The 22,761-nt window shown below is 43.2% G+C and overlaps 1 protein-coding gene across 3 annotated transcripts in view; it reads right to left on the bottom strand.

The window, feature by feature from the left end:
- MPPED1 (metallophosphoesterase domain containing 1) overlaps positions 1 to 22,761 on the bottom strand; it is an 885,706-nt gene that overhangs the window by 350,212 nt on the left and 512,733 nt on the right. For all 3 annotated transcript variants that reach the window (XM_069628132.1, XM_069628130.1, XM_069628131.1), the window contains exon 4: positions 2,823 to 3,048. In XM_069628132.1, the coding sequence (XP_069484233.1) occupies positions 2,823 to 3,048 (226 nt within the window). The remainder of the gene's footprint in view (positions 1 to 2,822; positions 3,049 to 22,761) is intronic.

The raw sequence follows: 22,761 nt of genomic DNA, 5'->3' as shown, positions 1-22,761 counted from the left end.
TGGGCCAGACCAAAGACACAGTTGTGTACTAATGTGTTCAGTTTAAACTAATGTGTATGTATGGACATGGCGTCCTCCTTTTTTGTTAGTTTGGGCACTTAAGCCCCACCTATAAGCCAAAACTATTGCATTGGAGTACAGGTCGGGGAGATGATGTGTGCAGGGACACACAGTTTGTGGTTTTTAAGTTATTTACCCACCCATTTGACTGCCTATGGCCATGCTTATCCCTACAGCCATTCCCACTGACTCCTTGCCAGTCCCTGCCCAAAACACATCCTCTTGAGATCTGTTTGAGCTCACTCTACCGAGATGTAGCATCAATCTTTTGTCTGTCAGTGTTTTTCTAAGAAGTATACAGAGAGTTAATGGCTTAACTCCAGCTGTAAATGGCTACTGGTGTGATAAAACAAATCTTAACCAAGATTGCCTTAAGCCACTTAATTTATATCTGTCCCTTGCACTGATGTTGTGTTAAAAGCAAGCACTGCCAAAGTCAACAGCTTTGCCTTGAGGTATTAGAAAGGCATTTGCCAGGTACTAACATATGCCCAGGTAATCACTCCATTTCCCAACTATTGCGATCTTATGGCTAGTAGTACTTTTATATCAGTGCCTAGCAAATGCTTATCCCATACCTACAGAAAAGCCCAAACTGTTGGCTCTGCCAATACCTGTCTTTCATAGAATGCAAATAAAGTATTTTTAAAAAATGAAGAAAGCTTAAGATTTTTTGTGGTCCTCAGGCCTATTAGGGGTTAGGAAGTGAAGGTGTAAGTACGTATCTAGGTGGGAGCTAAATCATTCGGTTTGCCTAAGGTGCTCCTGTGCAAGTGGTGGGTAGAGTGAAAGGAAGTGCCTTTGATAGATTTGGAGAGAATGTGATCAATATCAGGAACAACCAAGTATGCTTGATCAGTGAAATGAGCAGGTTTGACTCTCCAAACAACTGTCCATTGCTGGCTGTTTGCAGGGTCAAACCTGCTAATTTAACAAATCGACTGACAAAAATCCAAGCAAAGTAACCTTCACCCTATACTTGTACAAGGTTGAACACATTTAGCAGGAATAAGCTGAGCAACTTGAGAAAACCACTTGAACCCCTATCAAAGCCAAGAGTGTTAACCATGAATGAATAGCAGACAGCTCCGACATGGCACAGCATTCTATCTGGTATCAAAAGGATCTGCTGCTCATAGTACCATATCCGGCGCATGGTCCCTACTGCTGAATAGTACTTCTGCAAAGGCAAAACTAAAATCTAGACTCTTCTGTGCTATAGTCACATAAACATTTCTGGGTCCGGTACAGGTAATTCCCCCAAGAGGTGGCATTTTATTTCTGAGAGATTCAGTGAAATTCTGACTGCCTGGCTGAAAATGACACACATCTAGAAGCCTGTACAAAGCAGCATATGTTGTTCTTCAGTATGGATCTCCCACTTTTCTGCATCATTTCTTTACAAGGCTGGGAATTTGCCTAGTCTTCAACCGGTCTCTTTCCCGCTTTCTTCTCCTTAGGGTTTTAATCCCCATGTTTCAACCAGAACGGGGGCCATCCAATCTCTAAATTGCTGTCTTTATCATTCACCCAATCTGTCAACTTTTTCATTCTGTATAATCCTTTTGCCTTCCTAATCTATTAATTCTTATTTGGGGCGGTGGGGAGGTGCTTTCCTGTTCTATTTCTGTGCTACACAGGCTCTCACTGCGAGGAGTAGATGATGTGTCATGTGTGAAGAGTGAGCTTCCTCCCAGTTGCGCTTGTGGATACCGAATAGGATGAACAAGGGGTGAAGTCCAGTTACTTAGCGCCTGAATTCCTTCACCCATGCCAGGACCTCAGCCCAATAGCACTGTATGACAGTACACAATCCCCAAACATGGATGAAAGTCCCTCGCTCGCCACACCCTGTCCATGAATAGGCTGGGTACATCTTTGCCAGCTGGTTTTGGGGGTCTGCAAGCTCTGAAGTAACTTTCTTCCATGTAACTCATATTGTACTGATCCTGAAACTTAATGTGTTTTTTGTCATAACTTTTCATATTTCCTGGGTGGCTTGCTCATTGCAATTTTGTACACCTGATCAATGAATTTAACTCCATTTCAAAAGAACTTTAGCGCAGTAGTGTGTTGGGATAGGGGACAATTCGAAAGCCATAACAGCTTTAGGTAGAGGTCAGGTAAATATGTTCCACCTTCCCCTATGGTAACACCACAAACAATTTACACAATAATTTCACTCTCAGTAACAGTAAGAAGCTGTACAGTTTGTATTCGAAGTCGAGACAATAAAATTTCAATTGGTAGGTCCCATACAGGGGACAATTTCCAGAAGAGTGTTATTAATCCCGCTCTAGATTTCTGTAGTCAGCTTTGTGATGTTATACACGTTAAATGGATTGCATCTGTGAACACTGGAGATGCTTTGTATATGTGATAACAATAATGTCTTCATGGAAAAAATAGCGTATTCATTTGTAGCATGACTTGAACCTACAATGAGACAGGGAAAAATGCATAAAGAAGAACTATGAATATTACGATCAAAATGTATTATAACATTAAAACACGCAAACTAAAAAACACAACTTTGCTTAGAGCACAACCTTTTTAAAGTGCTTTTGTAACAACACAGTCATACAAAAGTGCTAAAACGAATAAAATTTCTGTTTGCCACAAGAAGAAGTACGATCACAGAGTATCAAAACTGATATATATATATATAATGTAAGAATAGTTTATATGAGAGCAGCAGGTAGAAACTATTTCTCATTTACATTAACACACTAAAATGGCAATTTGCTTTAAGACTGGCTTACCAGGGAGAGCCAAAGATTTTGAATCCCCTTACAGTCACTTCAGAGTCTTGAAGATAAATGCAGTTTGTAAGAAGGGACTGCACATTTTCATAATTTTCAGGCTTTAGTTTAGACATGGAAGGAAAATAGTAGAAGTCTTGCTTGACTAAGTCCGCCATAAATTCTTGGTCAAAGGTCAATTCATGATTTCCTGCTATAACAATCTTATGTTCATAGGACAGGTTGCCTAAAGAGAAATAAACACATTTTCTAAATTCTGAAACGTTTTCAAATCCAAAAAATACATTCATGTCTTACAATCATATTCAAATATATAATGGCTTTAATGCAAAACCTGTTTTTTGTGGGTCTGTGTATAGGTTTTAATGATTCCAATTGTATTTATCCTATTGTTTACTTTTTGCCACTCGTTTGTGCTTTTCTCATGCTCGACATGTGTAATTCACAATATAAGTCTATATTGACAGTACTTCACACACCCCCCCAGTATCAAAACAGAAATCAAATATACTCAATTATACCCCCATCTATACACAGAGTTGTGAAAGAGAGTAGTTAAGGTTACTAATCTGAATCAGTAAGAGAAACCCTTTTACCCATTGTCAGTCCAGTATTTGGCTGAAAAGCAGTGTCTCTGTGGCATTGCTGAGCGTATAGCAGAAAATTCAGTTCACAATATGAAATCTAAGGGATGAAGGTATAGAAAATGACAATTTGGACATGGAAACAGCATTGAAAGTGTGAGTGTCCAAAGAATTGAGAATATCGCTAATTAGACATTTGAGGCTGCTCTTCAGGTACTTAACTAACTTTGGTAAAACACTGTACAGTTCATATCAAAGGCCAGTGTACATAAACTGTGTGCAAACTTTTTTTTATCCATTTGTTTTATTGTGTTTTCAGTACAAAAAGGACATTTATGCACATGTTATACATACAAATATATCCTATACATAATAAAAGAAAATAAGCTAAAAATTAAGATACATTAAGACAAACACTTTCTCATAATAAATACATCAGCATCTGTTCAAAATCTATAAAACATTTGGTAATTTACTACTTACAATGTTAAGGAAGGCTTCCCCATTAGACATCATATATCCCAACAGGATCCATTACACCCTACTCCGATACCTTAGGTAATTCTGAGAAAATAACCATTAACATCCTAACCAAGGCTATGGTGAGTGAAACCTGGGAACTAGTCATGAGCCTGCACCACAGATCATGGGTTAGAATCTGGGAAGTTGAGTGGACGAATCTCCAAAACTTCGAATTCTCAGATCCCCAAAAAACACGCTGCACATCACAATAAGGTCTCAACAGAACCCAGGCCGCACACTCTACAAGTTCGCATTTCACTGGGGATACCGAGCTTGTGACCAATAAACTCCAGAGTAGGGAGGCATTTTAATCTAAATTTGAGATACCAATACCAAAATATGGCTGATGGAAATTTAATTAAATATGGTCTTAAATCAGTTGCAGGTAGATAGAAAAGTTCCTTGCCAGAGTAGAATTTCAATCTACCCCGATCGTGCAGATCCATTGCTCTATCGCAATTTCTGATCTTTTTTTCAAAATGCCATCTGGCTCAAAGCCATTCAAATCTGCAAACGCATGCATGTTATTACATCGTCTCTTGAATTTTTCCAGATAGGGGTTGGATTCCTTTGAGAGTAGCACCATCAGATAAAACCCAAGATAAGATTTGCTTGCATACTCTAAGTTGTTTAATAGAGAAAGGCTCCTTTTGATGTAAGGTGACCACCAAGAGGTCAGTCCCAGTTCCAATTGGATTACACTAATTGGAACTGAGATCCGGAGCCCTAGAGCGCATTTCAGGATTTTAGACTCAAGGACACCAAAACATTTCTTATTGCTAATATTCAACAGTTCACAACCATATAGAATGATAGGTGACACCTTAGATCTATAGAACTCGATAAATAGAATGAATGAATAAGTGCATAGTTTACTTTTTGTAACCTTCAGCGATTAGGTAGGTACATGAGCAAATCTTTTCATCCATTTGTGACTGAGATGATCACAATGTTTTTGACTGATATTATAAAGCCCAAATAGCAAATCGATTCAACTCTCTGAATTGGAGTATTATTTAGCTTCCATGTGAATTTGCTGGATTTTCTGCATACTGTACTAACCATTACATAAGATTTCCTAGAGTTAATCTGTAAGTGATTAGCATTCAAATAATTTTCCACACCTGCAAACTGCTGCTGTAATCCCGCCGGTGTGTAATCCATTAAAGTTAAATCATCAGCATATGCAATGCAACTCACTTTCAGACCGGGCCACATGGGAACATAACCCCTATCTGCCCACTCTCTACTTTTATCCCAGAGATCAGCTAAATATAAATTAAATAGGGTTGGGGTTAAAATTCACCCTTGGCGTACTCCCCTCTTCAGGTGGATATTTCTCGATAATTCACTCAGCGTGTTTAGTCTAACTTTGGTAGAGTTATTAGAATATAGCAGTTGGATCAAGCGAAGTAAGCCCAGGTCTATCCCCAAGCTAGATCATTTGTACCATAACATCGAGATATTATCGTTATCAAAGGCTAAGGATAGATCTAAATGTTGCCATAAAGAGTGATCGGCCCGAAACAGGCCTAGTATCAGACAAACAGGCAGCCAGAGCCAATCCACTCACTACCTTGCCATTACCTTTCCTAAAGCTTGTTTGTAGAGGGCTTAGGAGATTGATCCCCTCAGCCCACACAGTTAGTTCCCTAAGTAGTAATGTAGCAAACATTTCTGATGTTGTATCTATCAATGGGATGGGGCGGTAACTGGAAAGATCTTCTCTGTTAACCTTTTTAAAAATTGGGACAAGTATTGAAGTAGTGAACGAAGTCAGGCAAATGGAATCCTTAACAATATGGATAAACAGATGATAGAGGATGTCAGACCAGAGTACAGGGTTGTTCTTAACAATACCATTCATCACCACATCCGGACCAGACGCTCGAGTTATTTAGTTTATTAAAAATGAGCTCAATGTCTAATCTGTCGAGAGAAGGGAACTAGGATGCCAAACTGTTAGTGATGGTGCTCAAGGCATTCCCAGTGCTACGCTTTGCCTTGTATTTATCTGTAATTTACCCAGACATCCTCTGAGACTCCGGAGGATTGGGAAAAGGACTGATTATTGCTTTTATTATTCAGTGTCTACCAAATAGCATGTGTATCCTGGCTAACAATTTTACTCAGTATATCTTGGTTTTTCACAATATATTTTTGGTGTTGCTATAATCTACACCAATTTCAATACTGTTGTTTCACCTCCTTTTCTCCTTTCTCCTTCTCCTCCCAGATCTCAACCAGACATTTAATCAAGTTCCTAACTTTTTTCCTCATTTCACATTTTTTGTTTTGGATCTCTCTATCAAAGTTACTACATTTTCCACGAAGAGCGATATTTTGCTGAGCTGCTAAACTGGCCGGCTTAGGTCTTCTCAACCTTGATAACAGATTTGATAAATCCCCTGGCAATTAATGTAAAAGTTTGTCTTTCTTGGTTAAATTACTCCACCAATTCAACAGGTCTGTGTTAATTTGCTTTGAGTTGTTAGTAAATCGAGCAGCCCTAGTACCATGGCCCGAGACCGCCAGAGACCTGCTTTTTATAAATTCAGCAGGTTCCTGAGAGCCCGTAAGGCCCGTAAGGCACATTTCTAGCTGTAACATTGCGTGGTCACATACACTAATTTTCACTATCTTTAAATAAACCACCTCTTCCGCCCCAAAGTTCTTCAAAAAAATATAGTCTATGGTGGAGGTTGAAAAACATTTGACCATGTTGGAACATCCGAGAGAGACCCATGAAAGAGTAGGTTGGTTTGCAAACTGTTTTGATGCATTCTGTAATTATGACAACCTGGATAACAGTTTCCCAAGAACATTTTTGCAATCTAGGAAGATTCCATAGAGTAAAGCACAAGAAAGAAAATATTATTAAGTAGATTTGGCACTCTGAGACACTTAACAGAATAGCTGACACAACAACAAAATATAGGATGACCCTGATTTTTGTTTGATTTTTACATTGGCAGGTTTGCAAGCAACTGGAAGAGTAGGAGGGAGAGTCTTAAAAACTCTGTCCATGAACACAAACAGCAGATTGCCCAGCAACTAACAACCACAGAGGAAAACAAAGATTATTTTGGCTATCCTGTTCCTTACTTTTGCAGAGTTCAAGGCTTAAACCGACCTGAATTATTGGATGGGCACAAAATACAACTTGTGCAATGCAAAACAGTCATTGTTAAAAGATGTAAGGTCCAAACAAAAGGTGACAAAAATATACATGATGCATTAACTTCCTGTACATAAATGTTTGTTGAAGAACGTGGGAGCATTTGGAAAAAAGGTTAGACCAATGGCTTATATTCCTAGTTAATGGGAATTTGCGATAAGCATTTTTATGGTGGATCAGAGCATATTCAGAATTTCTGCTGCATTTGTGTTTTTTTTTCAAAATGTGTCCATTGAAGAAAAACAACAACAATGTCATACAGCGAATACAACTTAGGGTGACGTGCCATGGCCTGAAAAATCAGTAAACAAAACCTTAGTTGAGTCGTACTTTGGGCTTACCCTGCCCTTCCCTCATGTTTTCTCACACCACAACCTTTTAGACACCAGTTATCTTAATAGTAACATGGGACTAGAGGTAATATAATCAACAGACAAATGTGTAAATGATAGCAGAGCTGTGCGACTTAGAGAATATGTTAGATTTCCACCAGGAATATATCAGTATCCAAATTATTGAGGAACGCACCACTCAGACTCTTGCAGGGGAACACAGGGCATTGTAATATTTGCTCACATAGTCTAGGAAAGGGCCGCAAATTGCTTGAAACTAGTCCAGTTACCTGTCAAGGAGAATTGTAGGTTCTTCTGCACTTAGGATATGCCTTGGTTAACCAAATGTTCATACCAGGTAGCTCCCTTCTTTTTCAGGTTATGGCTGTGCACCACCACGCATCAATCAGCAGAGAGAGCAGAAGTTTCTTATGCCATTGAATTGGTTCCCCTGGTAAATGATCAAGTCACCCTAACATAAGTAATCCAGGCCCATATGGTATATCACACACCATCATCTTGGCCACTAGAGAGCGTACTTCTAGCCGGAAGTCCCACGGCCTGGGGGAATCAACACCAAATATGCAAGTATGTTCCATGCTGCCACAACCTCTCCGGCAGGTATCTGGCCTCTCATGTGACATCAAGTGCAGCCTAACCGGTTCATAGTACCATCTGTACATTATCATATATTGTATCTTCGCAAGCTGTATACTTGAGAATCCCTGCGTCCTATCTCTCCATATTTGGGATCTGGTCGAGTCATCTTATGGCACCCCAATATCTCTCTTTCTAAGTCTAAATGAATCAGCACTCAAAGTACAGGTGCTGGACAGATGTGTATAAATCATAGATATATGATCTATAGTGGCCGTGGCTGCTTGGAAGTCAATTTTATTCCCAGGCATTTCACATACTATTCAGCCCACTTAAAAGAGGATGATTCCATTGCTTTCATTTCTAATGGTGGAACCGAAATATGAAGGAGCTTAGATTTCTATTTTTTTATCATTATTAAATAAACCTTTACAAATTAAAAACATCATCGTATCCAATCACAATTTTCCTTTTCCAAATAATTCAATAAAATTCCACATAAATCACCACATTCGATCACCTTTCAAACAAAGCCAATCCGTTCTTAGTCCTTATATTCTTTAAAAATACATTCAACAAATTTCATACCAGCTAAAACCAAACAGCTTTTTTCTCCTATTAGAAACATTTCCCAACAGACTGCTCAGAAAAGGCACCAAGATAGTAAGCCCTTGATGCCACTAGGGCTTTACACATTGTCATCAGGTAGAACAAGGTTTCACTGCTCCCAGTATCTTCACAATGCCTACATCTTGCCTCTTCCTTTCTTAATAGCCTTTTTGCTAGCTGGTTTTTGGGGATGACAAATCCGTGGATCAGTTGGGCGCTGGCTGGATATGTTAGTCCATAGAGTCGCAGTTGTGCGAATTGATTATATTTATGGTCGAGTCAAGTGTTTGTCATTACATGAGTTATTTATTTCTTGGTTAGTTAGCACCAAAGAAAACATAATTTTAGCAATGAATGACAATTTTTGACATGGTAAATCGCAACACAGCCGAAGCGAGTTTCAACCTAAGTCTTTTTCAAGGCTGTGATTTGTGAGTTGGTTTGATGGTGAGGTGATACACACAGTGAAGTGACATTGTAAAGGACATTGGTTTTTTAAACATGTACATTTCATCCGATATGCATACGTTAATAGGCAGTTTCAGGCATAATGAATAGGAACACATTGTAGCACAAAATGGTAGTTTATATATCAGTGATTGTGAGTGGTGGTGGTGATGGTGGATTTAGAGCAGTAGTTTATATAATAGATAATTGCATTTATGCATATTGACAGTTGTAACAATATGAGGCAAAGTATGGACGATGTACCAAAGGAGAGGAAAGAAAGAAAATGAGTTGTTAGTTGAGCGATAGGGCCAAGAGAATTAGTATGGCATTCATGATGAAGGAAACTCGATGAGTCTTACCCCATTAAGTTAGGGGATGGGCTCCAGAGAGCTGTGGACTGGTCCTCCCAGGTATGGGTGCCAAAGGGGCTGGGTAGCCGATCTGTAAGGTAAAATGAGAAGTTTCCAGATTGAGAGGGGAACCCAAGGTGCGGGTATCGGTCAGGAGAGTTGTGTGGTGTGCCCACATTGGGCCACGTAGAGAAGTTTAGATGTCCAGATGTGGTATCTAATCGAGTGGTAGTGAGTTGGCAGGATGGTAGAAGGTGGTTGGGCTCTGACAGTAATTGGTGCGGATGTTGGATGGATAGAGTCGAGTAGTGAGGTCATAATAAAGTAATAAAGAGGGTGGTGAACCACCATTGGAGCGCAGGAAGGTCCCAGGTGTTCAAGAAGTGGAGCAACGTGACGGAGGACGTTCTGATAAGGGCGTGTAACCGTAGGGCTTGGCGGTGCCGGGTTCGGGGCGTGGTCCTATGCCAGGGTACTCGTGAAGAGCGTGTGCTTAAAGTGTCCCAGGCTTACTGGTATTGTGAAAGCGAATGAGGAATGGTTGGATAATTCGAGGCGGAATGGTCCCCGTAATATAAAGGGATTTAATCAGGGGTCAGTAGTTGGCGCCGGGCAGTGAGCTGTGTGTTATTAAACAGCACATGCAGACAGTTTAAGTTCGTGAGAATGTCTCGTGACCCAATAAAATCACAGAAAGGTCCCGTGGTGTTCGTGCTAGGTCCCAGCAGGGGAGCAGGGTAACGAGGGACGTCCTGCTTAGGGGCATGTGTTTGAAAGCTTACCGTTGCTGGGTTCGGTGAGTGGTCCTGTGTCAGGGTTCTCGGGAAGCGCGTGAGCTTGAGAAAAGCCCAGCTTCCTGGTATTAAGTAAGCAGAACCAGGATTTGTTGGTTGGGCGAGCGATGTGATTGGTCTCACGAAACGGACCCGCGGATTGGTTCATCTCAGAGTGCACGTCACAGGGGTGGAGTTAAACCGTGACTGGGGTTTCGGAAACGGACTGATCCCGGTGACTTGCGAGGATTGGTCTGGTTAATTAGTGTTTGTGGAATAAAGCTGATGGGATTGTTTAGAAAGTCACAGGATGTATCATAAAAGCGAGGTTGGTCATAAAGTAGTTAGGGGTGTGTCAGTGATAGTTCTGGGTATGGGGCAGGAAGGGTGCAGCCCAATTGGAAATGGGGGGGAGATGTAGAGTGTCCCCCTTTGGCGAGAGCATGGTGGGTGGATGTCTAGTGGCCCATGGTTAGGGCACATGACTTTTTCTAGCTGGACTTCTCTCGTTCGGCGAATATTGAGACGGCGTTCGGAGAATATTGAGACGCAATCTCATAAACATCTCCCGGTAGTGAACCGAGGGAAACTTTTGCATATACAGAGAAACTTGATTTAAAGTTTTGCTCTCTCAGTCTAGACAAAGCTCCATTTTACTTTCTTTCTCAATGGATCTTCAGTCAACCTTACGAATGGAGTATCGCCAGATCTAAGTAGAGCCATACATTTCTCCTTCCAAATCCCAAACCACCTATCCTCAGCTATTGGATGACTGGATCTCAGGATCTGGAATGGGCCAGTGTTATCAAAGTCATACATTTCCTGAATAGGGAGATTGTTTTCCATATGACAATTGACTCCAGGGATAGGAGCCCAAATTAAAAAAGTATTGCTGCTACTGGTAGCAATTTGGCTTGGGACCTTTCGCCAAAAAAAACCTCTTGGAGACCCCATACTTCCCATAGCAGATTCAGTATTGCTTCAGCTCCTAGTGTTAGGATCTGCACAACTTTTTGTTTGTAAAAGGCAAGTAGGGGGAGTACTGAGAAAGTCCCATATCTCCTATGGAGAGCACTTTCCTGAGCCGCAAGCAGATTAACCTTTGCTTTTAGCTTCAAGAGATGGGCGTTGGCATCAAAATTTCTGTTTATTATTGTCCCTAAATATAAAATTGATTTGACGATGTCAATCTTTCTCCTCCCACAACCCATGAATACAATCCCTTATGTTTTCTCCGAGCAGATGTCATTATTAAGACTTTTGACTCTAGGTATAGCTGGAAAGCTTTTAGTTGGCACTGCAAACTTACTGGTGTTTGGTCTATAAAGACCAGATCATCTGCAGACAGAACCCAGGGCTAGTCTATGTTATTCATCTTAGGTGGAAATGGCTGAATTGTTTCTTGGGAATCTCTTATGTCCCATATATACAGATTAAATAGAATCAGAGCCAAAGAGCAGCCCTGTTTAAGCCCCCTAGATGTAAAGTTTCCCTTGAAAGGGTCCTCTGTGCAGACAATCTCACCTAAATCGATGTATCAGTATATAGGGCCCTAATCTCTTCTACTAAATCCACAGGGCAGTTCCAGCTTATTAATTTGGACCATAGCCTCTCCCTATTTACCCTGTCAAAGGCTTGTTCAAGGTCCATAAAAGCCAGGTAGGTGTCCGTTTTCGTCTCAATTGATCTCAACTTCAGGAGATTGAGCAGGAATACATTTAATTGGGGGCCTACTCCCTTTACAAAACCTGTCTGGCGGGGGCCGAGACACCCTGCACCAGATGCCCAGACATTCAAATCCCTCAACAAAATTGTAGCAGAGTTTCCCTAAGGAGTTCAGAAGGGCAGTCGGGCGATAGTTTTTGGGATCGTCACGATCACCCTTCTTGAAGATCGGGACTATAATCCCCTCTTTTCAAGATGCCGGGATTTGTTTCACCGTCAATACCTGGTCAAAGATCTTAGCAGCAAAATCTGCCCAGAATTCAGCTTTTTCTTTTAATAGATGGTTAGTATCGCCATCAGGCCCTGCTGCCCCAGCTGAACTCAGCCTCCCGATCAAGGTTCTAATCTCATCCCCATCCACATCAATAGACCATTTCTGCCCTGTGTCCCTATTTTGGAACTACAATCTTTCATCCCTCGCCTCAAAAATGTTGGTATAGAATTCAACCTATCTGTCCTCCAATACTTGGATAACCATGAGAGCAGGCTGGAGGCATCCCACATTATTTAACATACCCCATAGGTTCCTACTGTTACTTTCACATACGGCTCGCAACATCTGTTCATCATCCTGTTGCATTCTCAGCACTTTGGTTGCTAGAAGCCAATTCCGGTATTTTTGTTTTCTTTTTTTTATTTGGATTAGTATGGCGGGCTCATTTGCTTCCATTAGTTTTCTGATATCCGATCTTAATCTCCCTCTTTGCCTCCCATACCTCTTTAGAATAGGCATGGGTGGGGATAAATTCTGGTCTGCTGGGGGGCCTGTTTTTCCCTATAGTTCCAGAGGTCTAGTCCTCCTTTGAATGCCTGGTCTGCAGGCTCTCCCTCTCTCTTGTCTCCTCTCTTACGCTGGCCACCTTCTATCAGCCGCCAGACCAGTCTGCCGTCTTCCTCTGGGAATGGGTGGACCTGGCCTCTGTTCTCGTTTCCTCCTCTTCCCAACTCCTCCTGATGGGGGATCTTAAAATACACCTTGACTCACCTGACTCTTCGGGAACTTTCTGCAACCTAGGTGACTCTCTTTCTCTCTAAATTCTACCTTCTGGCCCGAGGCACACCGCAGGCCATACCTTCGATGCTCTAATCTCCACAGACATCCCTCTCTCTATCCCTCTCACTACCTCACTCTCCTGGACTGATCACTCTCTTCTCTCTTCACATTTGAAGCTCTCTTCTCCTTTAGCACTGGCCACCCTGCACCGCCGACGGTCTTCAAGGTCTTTCGACCCATGAAGCGTGTCAGTGGCTGCCTTTGCCTCCACCTACTCTTCTCTTTCGACTCCTGCGGCTGACTCCCACCCTGACACAGCCCTCTCTAACCTTCAACTTTCCATCTCCAATACTCGCGACATTCTCGCCCCCGTCATGAGGGTCCGACTGAAGCCTGCCAAAAAGTGCAACTCATGGTACGACGCCGATTGTGCATAGCAGCAGAACGGAAATGGGGATCCTCATGTGTACCCTCGGACAAGCTGGCATGAAGCCTTCTTCAAAGGCAATACTGACTCCTCATCAGGTCCAAAAAGAGAGTCCATATTCAAGCCTGCATCTCTGCGGCATCTAACAACACGGCCAAACTTTTCAAAGTCTGCAAGTAACTGGCCAACCCTACTGCAGCGTCATCCTCTACTACACCCACCCAGGCCCTTTACGCGGCCCTGGCTGCAAACTTAATCGCCAAAGAACAGGACATCCTGACCTCTCTCACCTCCGCACCCACTCGAGCACCACCATATCTTGGGCCCCCTCGGTCGCACCCTCCCCTCCCCCTCTTCTCTCCTCCCTATCCCCTGTCACACCTGAGCAGGTCTCTAGACAAGTCCGGTCTATGAAAGCCTCTTCCAAACAGGTGGTCCCCTGTCCTTCCAAAACCATCAAGGACAACACTCTCACTCCAAACTTGGCAGACCTCTGTAACCTCTCCTTTGCCACTGGAGTTTTCCCCACTTCTCTCAAGCACTCTCTTGTGCACCCTCCCTTCCTGGGAAAACTCTTGGAGAAGTTGGCTATCTCTCAGTTTACCCTCCACACTGAATCTGTTGGTTGTCTCCATGATGATACGTCTGGCTTTAGGGCATCCAGGGGCACAGAAACTGCTCTTCTGAACACCTGTGAAGACCTGCTCTCAAATCTTGACTCTAACTCTCCCTTCGTCCTCATTCTTCTTGACCTCTCTTCTTCTTTCGACGCAGTAAACCAGAACATCCTGATCTCCCATCTCCGTTACACCCTCGGGATCAAAGATCAGGCACTGATGTGGCGTGCCTCCTTTCTCTCATATCGTCCTTCCCAGGTGGAACTTTGGTCTTTTCTCTCCGCTATTACTCTATCTACTTGTGGTACCCCCATGGATCTAACCTATCCCCCTGGTTCTTCAATATCTACATGGCCCGCAGGATCTCTGCCTTTGCCTCCAACTTTCAGTGTTATGCGGAAGACACACAGCTTTATTTCAGGCTACCCTGGGCCTCCTCCTCCTCACTCATTCCTGTCTGTCTATCCACAATTCAGTCTTGGTGTGCTGCGAACGATCTTTGCCTCAATGCCAGAAAGACAGAGATTGTCCTCATTCGGACCCCTGCTCCCGCTTTCCCACTTTATCTCTGGCTGGCCTCCCTTGGCCCTGCGCCCTTACCCACTAGTGAGGCAAAACATCTAGGGGTAATCTTTGACTCCACTCTCTCCTTCTCCTCTCCCCGGATGTCTCTAAAAAATCCCACAACCAGCTGCACCTCCTCAGAGGTATTCTAACTTTACTCACTTTCCCCCAGAGGCTTACTGTCCTCAGAGCCCTGGTCCCTTCTAGACTGGACTAGTGCAACAGTCTCGTTCTCAATCTTCCTACATCTACTCTCCAACCTCTACAACTCATCCAGAACAGAACCGCAAGATTTATCCTTGGCCTCAAGCCCAGGGACCGCATCTATCCGGTGCTGAAATCCCTCCACTGGCTCCCTGTGGCTGCAAGGATAGAGTTCAAGACCCTATGCATAGTCCACGAGGCTTTCTGGGGCTGGGTCCCGCACTATCTACAACTCTCTCTCCCTAAATACTCTTCTTCTAGAGCCCCCCGCTCGTCCTCTTCCAACTCTCTGCGGGTGGGCCATTTTTCAAAACTGAGATTTGGGGGTAGATCATTATCCTCTGCAGGTGCTTCCCTCTGGAACAACCTCCCTGCCTCTCTCCATCTTGAGCCTGATATCATTAAATTCCGGATACTCCTAAAGACCTTCCTCGCCTCTTCCTCTTTCTCTCTCCCTCTCCCTTGTTAACCCCCTCTCTTTTCTTGCCTACTTCCCGCCTCCCTCTCTCCCTAACTCTGCTCCATTTGCTGACTGGTCGCCTGTTGCACCCACCTCCAGAGCCACACAGGTCTCAGGCTCCCCTGCAAGTCCTCACACTTGCCGCCCCCAGGCCTCTGCACTCTACTCACTACTACTGCACTTCTGGAATGAATTCCATGAGAAGGGCAACCTCTCTGCACTTAACTCAGGGCCCTGCTGGACTGGGCGCACTTGTTCCCCTTCCCCCTCCCTTTCACCTCATGTCTGCGTATTTACATTACCAGAATGCACTAGGCCTAGTTCGCTAGTACAGTCGTTTTTTGTTTCTGTATGTTCTCCTCCTTCTCCTCCCCCCTTATCAACACACTCTCTGTTACGCACTTGCACTATCTGAAATGTTGTTGGCCTAGTACGGTAGTTTAAGGATTGTATGCTCTTCTCCCTCTCCTCCCTCCTTTCCTGCTTCCCCTATTGCCTTGAACTTGTACTGGTAGTAATGCCATCAGGCCTAGTTTGCGAGTCATTTTGGCTAGAACATTCGGAAACTTCAAGGCCTAAGAATAACTCTGTATTCCCTTGTTCGCTTCCCTCCTTGAAGCGCTTTGAAGCACTTCACTTGTGTATAAGCGCTTTACAAATACACTATTTCAATTACAATCCAACTGTACTCTGTTCCTTTAGGGTTATCCGACACAAACTGTTTGAAGCATGCCATCATCTTAGGAACTTCAGTCTGTTTGATTCTGAGTCTGTTCCGACCTCCCATTACCTCCACCTGATTGGTTTTGGCTACCGGCTGATGGTGCCCTATCATTGCCCAGCTCATTGCTATCAAGTTATGGTCACTTGACAGCATAATTAGGACCTCAAAATTTTCTATAGCAGAGGCCACCGAGTCTTAGACAAAAAAGTAGTCCAAACGGGCCAGTGAACTCCGTTTACTCCATGTGGCAGCCCCTGGGACATCCCCTCTGGTTTGCCCATTCAACACGACTATATGACGAGCCCTTGTTCTCTTTAGCCATAGCAGATCTACTTCCTCCAGCATAGTTTTGCTAATCACCAGACCCTGTGGGTCCAAATAGTGGAGATTAAAATATCCACAAACAATTACATGAGGATTCTTGATTGACATGAGGACTCTGTCTATTATTGATGTAATTTGTTCAACATAGCTCAGATCTGAACACATATTTGGGCACCAATACACAATTATGAGGATAACGTTAATTTTTTGGAGCCCTAGGTTGCCCCGTCAGAGGACCTGAAAGTAAGGCGACGGGTTAGACATTTCGATTACCTCTAATGCCTTGCCCATTTTGACCAATGTCAACAGGCCCGAGAAGGGCCTACCTCGTTCACCCTTACCAGCTTTATTTAGAAAACAGTATAGCCCTCACACATTTGATTAGTTCTCAGCCAGGTCTCCTGCAGGCATATAAGATCAAAACAGTTCCAATTCCTCATTTGTAAATAATTCAGCAACGCCTGTGGTGTTCCACAACCCCACCTGGAGCCCTTCCTTTCCACTAGTTACCTGGCTCTATTGTTTCCGTGGCTCGGCCAACGCGGCTGCCAGCCAATCCCAGCTTTGTCGGTCTGCCCCATCCGGCAGCGGCTTCTGCCCTCTTGCCGTGGGGGTTCACCCTGGCTGCTACATTTTCAGTCATGACTGAGAATGATTTGAATGGTTGCGGATTGGATTCAAGCCCCTCCTTCTCTGTATCTTCCTGGGAATTCAGCATGGGGGTCCTGCAGTGTCGCAAGCTAACTTCTTTGGGGGCGGCTTCCGCCCGCTCTCTATGGCTATCGTTGGAGTACATACAATTAACTCATAGCCCAGCGGGAGCAGATAATTTCCCAATTCCAGAATCATAGATTTAATTAATGCTGAGGTGAGATGCAGAATTACCCAATCACTACGTTTCTCATTCACGAATTGCACAATTCGGATGTCTTCCGAGGAGATAGCTCTATGTTTAGGGATATGGTGTAACAAGATCATCACATTTCGACTGTTTAGGATTAAACCATCATCCGCTGGTGTCAGACGCTCCAGATATACTCAATTGGCTTCCCACTATTTTCATCTCTGGTTCTTGTTGATACAAATCTTGGTTTATCACATTCCTGGGGTTCTCTGTTAATCTCAGCCAATTTAGTCCTTGACGCTTCATCGTGCATTTTGGCTGCCACTGCACCCTTTGATTCGACCAGATTCTTGCTCACTAAGTGAGAACCCTTATCTTCTTTATGTGCCGGTATCCTCTTTTCCTCCAAAGTCTTGAACGGTGCATTTGTCGGGCCGTTATTTAATGATTTACCTAACCTTCTGGCCTCTAATATTGGTCTGAAGGAAGGTCTCTTCGTGATCTGGCGGTCTAGTTCCACCAGATCCAAATTATTCAAATGACGTTAGTCATCTGCACTCCCTCACTGTTAATTATCTCCATAAAATCAATCAAACAAGTGTCGGACAAGGATTCTGGTTTACCTGTTTCCTGCATTTGGTGGACATTGCTGTCTGCCGGTATTGGCTGAAGATCTTGCGTACTTTGCAAGGCATTATGGCCCCCACATGCATCTTTTTTTACACGTTTCGAGTTCGCTGCTGGAGGAATGGGAGACATGTTCTCGAATTTCTCAAAAAGGCTTGGGAGCCATTGGACTTTCTTTTCTGCCCCGTTTTCATGTTTTCTGTCTTTTTTTGCTCTTTATACATTATTTTGGCTTGGATAAGATTGTTCTCTGCCAGTTTCGCTGGTTTTGAAAGATCGAAAATACGTTTGTTTCCGCGGGTACCGACTCGCCAACAGATTGGTCTTCCCGCATTTTCAAGTGGGCTGAATCAACACATAAATCTCTAGGGACCGGGTGCGGTTGACTTGCTTCCTCCTCGGGGTCCAAAGCCATTTCATTATTAATCCTGGTCTCCCCGCCATCCCTCCTATTCCGCATCAATGATTCATCACATCAGAAAAGGGCCTCCCTCAGAGCGTTCTTGGAATTCACATCCATTTTACGGAACGAACGACTTGGAGGCTCCTCTTCAATCCACCTAATTGGATTTCTCAATTGAGACTTGAAGTGACTGCGCATCCATTTGCAGTCTTCCAACACCGCTGCCATCAGGGTTGATTTATCCAGCTCTTCCTGTCTAGCTAAATCATATAGGCGGTTCTGCCAATTTACTGATGTTTCCGCTTCTTTGTCAAGTCATTCTTTGACCTTCGTCACAAATCCTTCTAGGTATGTCATCTTTGTATGGGTCGTTGCAAACAATGTTGCCTGATCTTACAATGGGTCGTTGAGGGACTTGTACAGCTTTCCAAATGGGGCCAAATAGATGGTAAGAGATGCCTTTACGGTGTTTTGGAGGTTGAACAATTCTGCTTCCGATATGCAGAGCTCTCTGTTTCTTTCCTCATAGCAGGGTGCCGAGTTACTCCTCCTTTCTCTGCTCGAAATAGAGGATAGGCTGCTATTAGAGAAACCGGCATCATCATCCAGGTGCAACGGCCTAATGTCTTGTTCCATATCACCCTCTGCTCTCCTTCTCATTGTACATTCCATCCTCGCACGCAATGGTGTTTCCAGTATTTGGAATGCCCCCCTAGACGTGCCCTGTGAGAATTGCTTTTTGCCCAAAATCAGTAACAGGAAACAGCCCCTCCACACTCCCAGAAATGTTAGATGGTTCCAGATGTGACTTAGAGTCATTAGCATTGCTCAGGAAGGTGACGACCAAAGGCATCATAGCAGAACTCCATTCAATCTCCACCCACCTCAATGCTCGTCCCCAGCCTTTCCAAGCAACATAGTGTGCGTGTTGAGAGCCACAGCCTCCATCCCAGATTCCCCATGGTCAAGACCTTCAGAGGGATCCCCGTCTTTTTGTTGGCCCAAATAAAATAAGTATTTTCTGCTGCAGCCCAGGTATAGCGGACCCAGGTAACTTAAGAGTGAGGCAAGGCAGGTGTACAGGAGTCAATGGGCCTCATTACGACCGTGGCGGTCCGGAAATAACGGTGGCGGTAAACCCGCCGCCACCGTTGTTTCCGGACCGCCTGATCCCGACCCCTGCAGGCGGGAGGTGATGTTCCCGCCAGGTCTGACCTGGCGGGTTTAACACCGCCCGCCTGCAGGCGGACGAGGAAACACCGGCAGCATTACAAGATGCTGCCGGTGTTTCCATGATCCCGATTCCCATTGAGTCCCATAGGACTCAATGGGAATGGGGATTTACACCATTCCGCCTCCGTGATTCCCGGTAAACCGGGGTTGTGATGCCCCGGTAATTCCGGGAATCACGGAGGCGGAATGGTAATACGAGTCCGGCGTTAACCAGGCGGTTTTACCGCCTCGGTTAACGCCGGACTCGTAATGAGGCCCAATGTATCAGGTTCATTTAATAGTGACTATTTCTTCCATTCAGGAAATTTCTTGGTTGAGCCATTGCTCGAAATAACTCATGAAAGTGGAGAAGGTTGGAAGAAAACCGATCTTTGTGGGGTTTTGACCATTCCTGTGTAATCTAGAGTCTCCTTGGCCTAGTGCAAAGTTTAATTTAGTTGTAGACTTGTTGTTACAAATTCAAAAGGATCCCACAATACAGCTTCCTTCCCTTGCTGTTCAGAGTGAGTCACTCTAGATGCATATACACTTGCTCATGCTCGCCTCTTAACCAAACAAAAGGGGCGAAAAACCATGTACTTATCAAAAATATGCACATATTTTAATGTTTATCAAAAAACACATCACATTCACAATACATTTTAAAAAATGTTTTAAAAAAACACATCATTGTGGTCCAAACTCATTATGAACCACATATATCTGTGCATACATTTTCCACTATTGGCATAGAAGCTGACAAACCTTGTCTATGCCTAAATATGGGGTATTTATATATTTCAAACACCACTGTTACTAATGCCCTCCCTGATTTCGGTGGGCAAAAAGGCTGTGCCGACACTTCAAGAATGTGTTTCTAGAACCAAAATAGATCTTAAACATACAAATATACATAGAAATACATCCGCTCTGTATATCCTGTTGGTGCTATCTTCAGGGCACTCAGTCTTTATACATGTTCTGGTTTTCACGCGTGTCATCATGTGTCAGTTTGCCACAATTTCAACATTTCTACAAAACAAACAAACATTGAATCTTAAAAACATGGTTTCTTTTCTTTTGTGCATAACACGTCGTGCATCACATCTATACCAACTTCACCTCCATTATCAATGCAAACAGCAGGGTTCATTTCTTCCTGGTCTTATTACTTTCCCAGCTTTACTCAATATTTTCACATTTTGCATATTCTCATTATTTTACCACAAACTTATTTCAAGGAGGCGCTATCCAATTTTTATCGCCTCTTACCACACTTTATGTTCATTCCATCATTATGTGATGTACGACGTGTTATGCACAAAAGAAAAGAAACCATGTTTTTAAGATTCAATGTTTGTTTGTTTTGTAGAAATGTTGAAATTGTGGCAAACTGACACGTGATGACACGCGTGAAAACCAGAACATGTATAAAGACTGAGTGCCCTGAAGATAGCACCAACAGAATATACAGAGCGGATGTATTTCTATGTATATTTGTATGTTTAAGATCTATGTTGGTTCTAGAAGCACATTCTTGAAGTGTCGGCACAGCCTTTTTGCCCACAGAAATCAGGGAGGGCATTAGTAACAGTGGTGTTTGAAATATATAAATACCCCATATTTAGGCATAGACAAGGTTTGTCAGCTTCTATGCCAATAGTGGAAAATGTATGCAGAGATATATGTGGTTCACAATGAGTTTGGACCACAATGATGTGTTTTTTTTAAAACATTTTTTAAAATGTATTGTGAATGTGATGTGTTTTTTGATAAACATTAAAATATGTGTATATTTTTGATAAGTACATGGTTTTTCACCCCTTTTGTTTGGTTAAGAGGCGAGCATGAGCAAGTGTATATGCATCTAGGGTGACTCACTCTGAACAGCAAGGGAAGGAAGCTGTATTGTGGGATCCTTTTGAATTTGTACTTTATTGTCCTCACCCACACAGCCCCTAAAAATAGGACATTCGTAGCTCATCAGAATTGATGACTTGTTGCTACATGCATGGCCTCATAGACATGCAATCCCTTGGATTTAGTACAAGTGATTGGGAATCCCAAGACTGATTGGAAATTCTGTAATTCCCTCATCACGGCAGGCAATGTAGATGTAGTATCAAGCATGCAAAGCAACTCATTACCTGCATAAAGGCCTAAGTTAAGATTGCCCCCACTCCCATCCACTCTCTGAAAAACCTCTCTCCCCCGTATCCTCTGAGCATGGGGCTCCACTGGTACAACAATTACTAGAGGAGTCAGGAGCAGCCATAAACATTTGCTCTGGAAATAGGAATGAGGTTGGAGTGAGGTTGCAGAAGGAGTTACTGATTCTGATGAAATGAATTAATTGAGTAATGAAGACATTGGGCCCAATAGAAGAGGCTTCAACATTCTATATAAACACGGCAGTGAACATGTTTGATCCCAAGCTTCATTATTTTGCAAGGTACAATGCATGGTCTTCCCCTATCTCCAGTACGAGGAGTTCAAGCTCTTGTGCATCATGTTCCGATAAGTGGGGGTGGGTCACTGATCCAGGAAAGGCCTGATGAGAATGTGTATCTAAATGATCCCGTCATAGATGCAATCAAAATAATGTGTTAATATCTCTGCCTTTGTGTTCTCCATAAAATGGAGGGTCCCTTTGTCGTCAGTTCAACCAATGACTTATTTCCTATATTTGGTCAAAGATAGTTTAGAGGCAGGCATGTGGTTGGTCTCATTACCTTGAGTGCAACAGTGCTGCTTGGTTATCAGGAAAGATTGGGCTGTCCTGTCAGCCAAGTGCCGCTTCAACTTGGTGCTAGCAACTCTAATGTCTCTTGAAGAACCTAGAGTTCCCTTCCTGCCGGTCAAATAGCACAGCGAGTTGAGCGCTCGTTCAGACATCCATGCGTAGACTGTGATGTAGGTTCGAATCCCGGTACGGGCAATTCAGCCTTTCATCCTTCTGAGGTTGATAAATTGAGTACCACGCAGTGGGATAATAATAACTGTTACTGCAGCGCTCAGATACCTGCGGGATTGTAGCACTATATAAAAACGAGTTATTATTATTATTCCTCTTGTATTCCATTTCTTTATTACAAACTGCTGCCTCTAAGCTAACATTATGTGTCTCTCTTGTTTTAATACAAGCCACAGCCCTACTAATAGATTCCACTATGTCATTCCCTCCCACACTCCTGCCATCCCAAATTCCAAAGGTAGGATAGGTCCCTAAGCAGTTGGTAATGATCCTGGCAATTTCAGCGTGAAACACCGGATCTAGAAGAAGGGGATCATAAAGCCTCCAAGGAAGTCTATATGCACCTGTTAATCTGTATGGTTCAAAAGAAGACTGACATTGGGAAATTATCACATATGTGGGATCTGATTTCAAGTTTAGATATGAAGGAAATAAGGGATGAGGT

The sequence above is a fragment of the Ambystoma mexicanum genome, chromosome 12 (assembly GCF_040938575.1).
Source record: "Ambystoma mexicanum isolate Mex_15411 chromosome 12, UKY_AmexF1_1, whole genome shotgun sequence".
In the NCBI taxonomy this organism is placed as follows: domain Eukaryota; kingdom Metazoa; phylum Chordata; class Amphibia; order Caudata; family Ambystomatidae; genus Ambystoma; species Ambystoma mexicanum.
The sequence above is the reverse complement of the archived record's forward strand: the minus strand, read 5'-3'. Positions and strand labels throughout refer to the sequence as shown.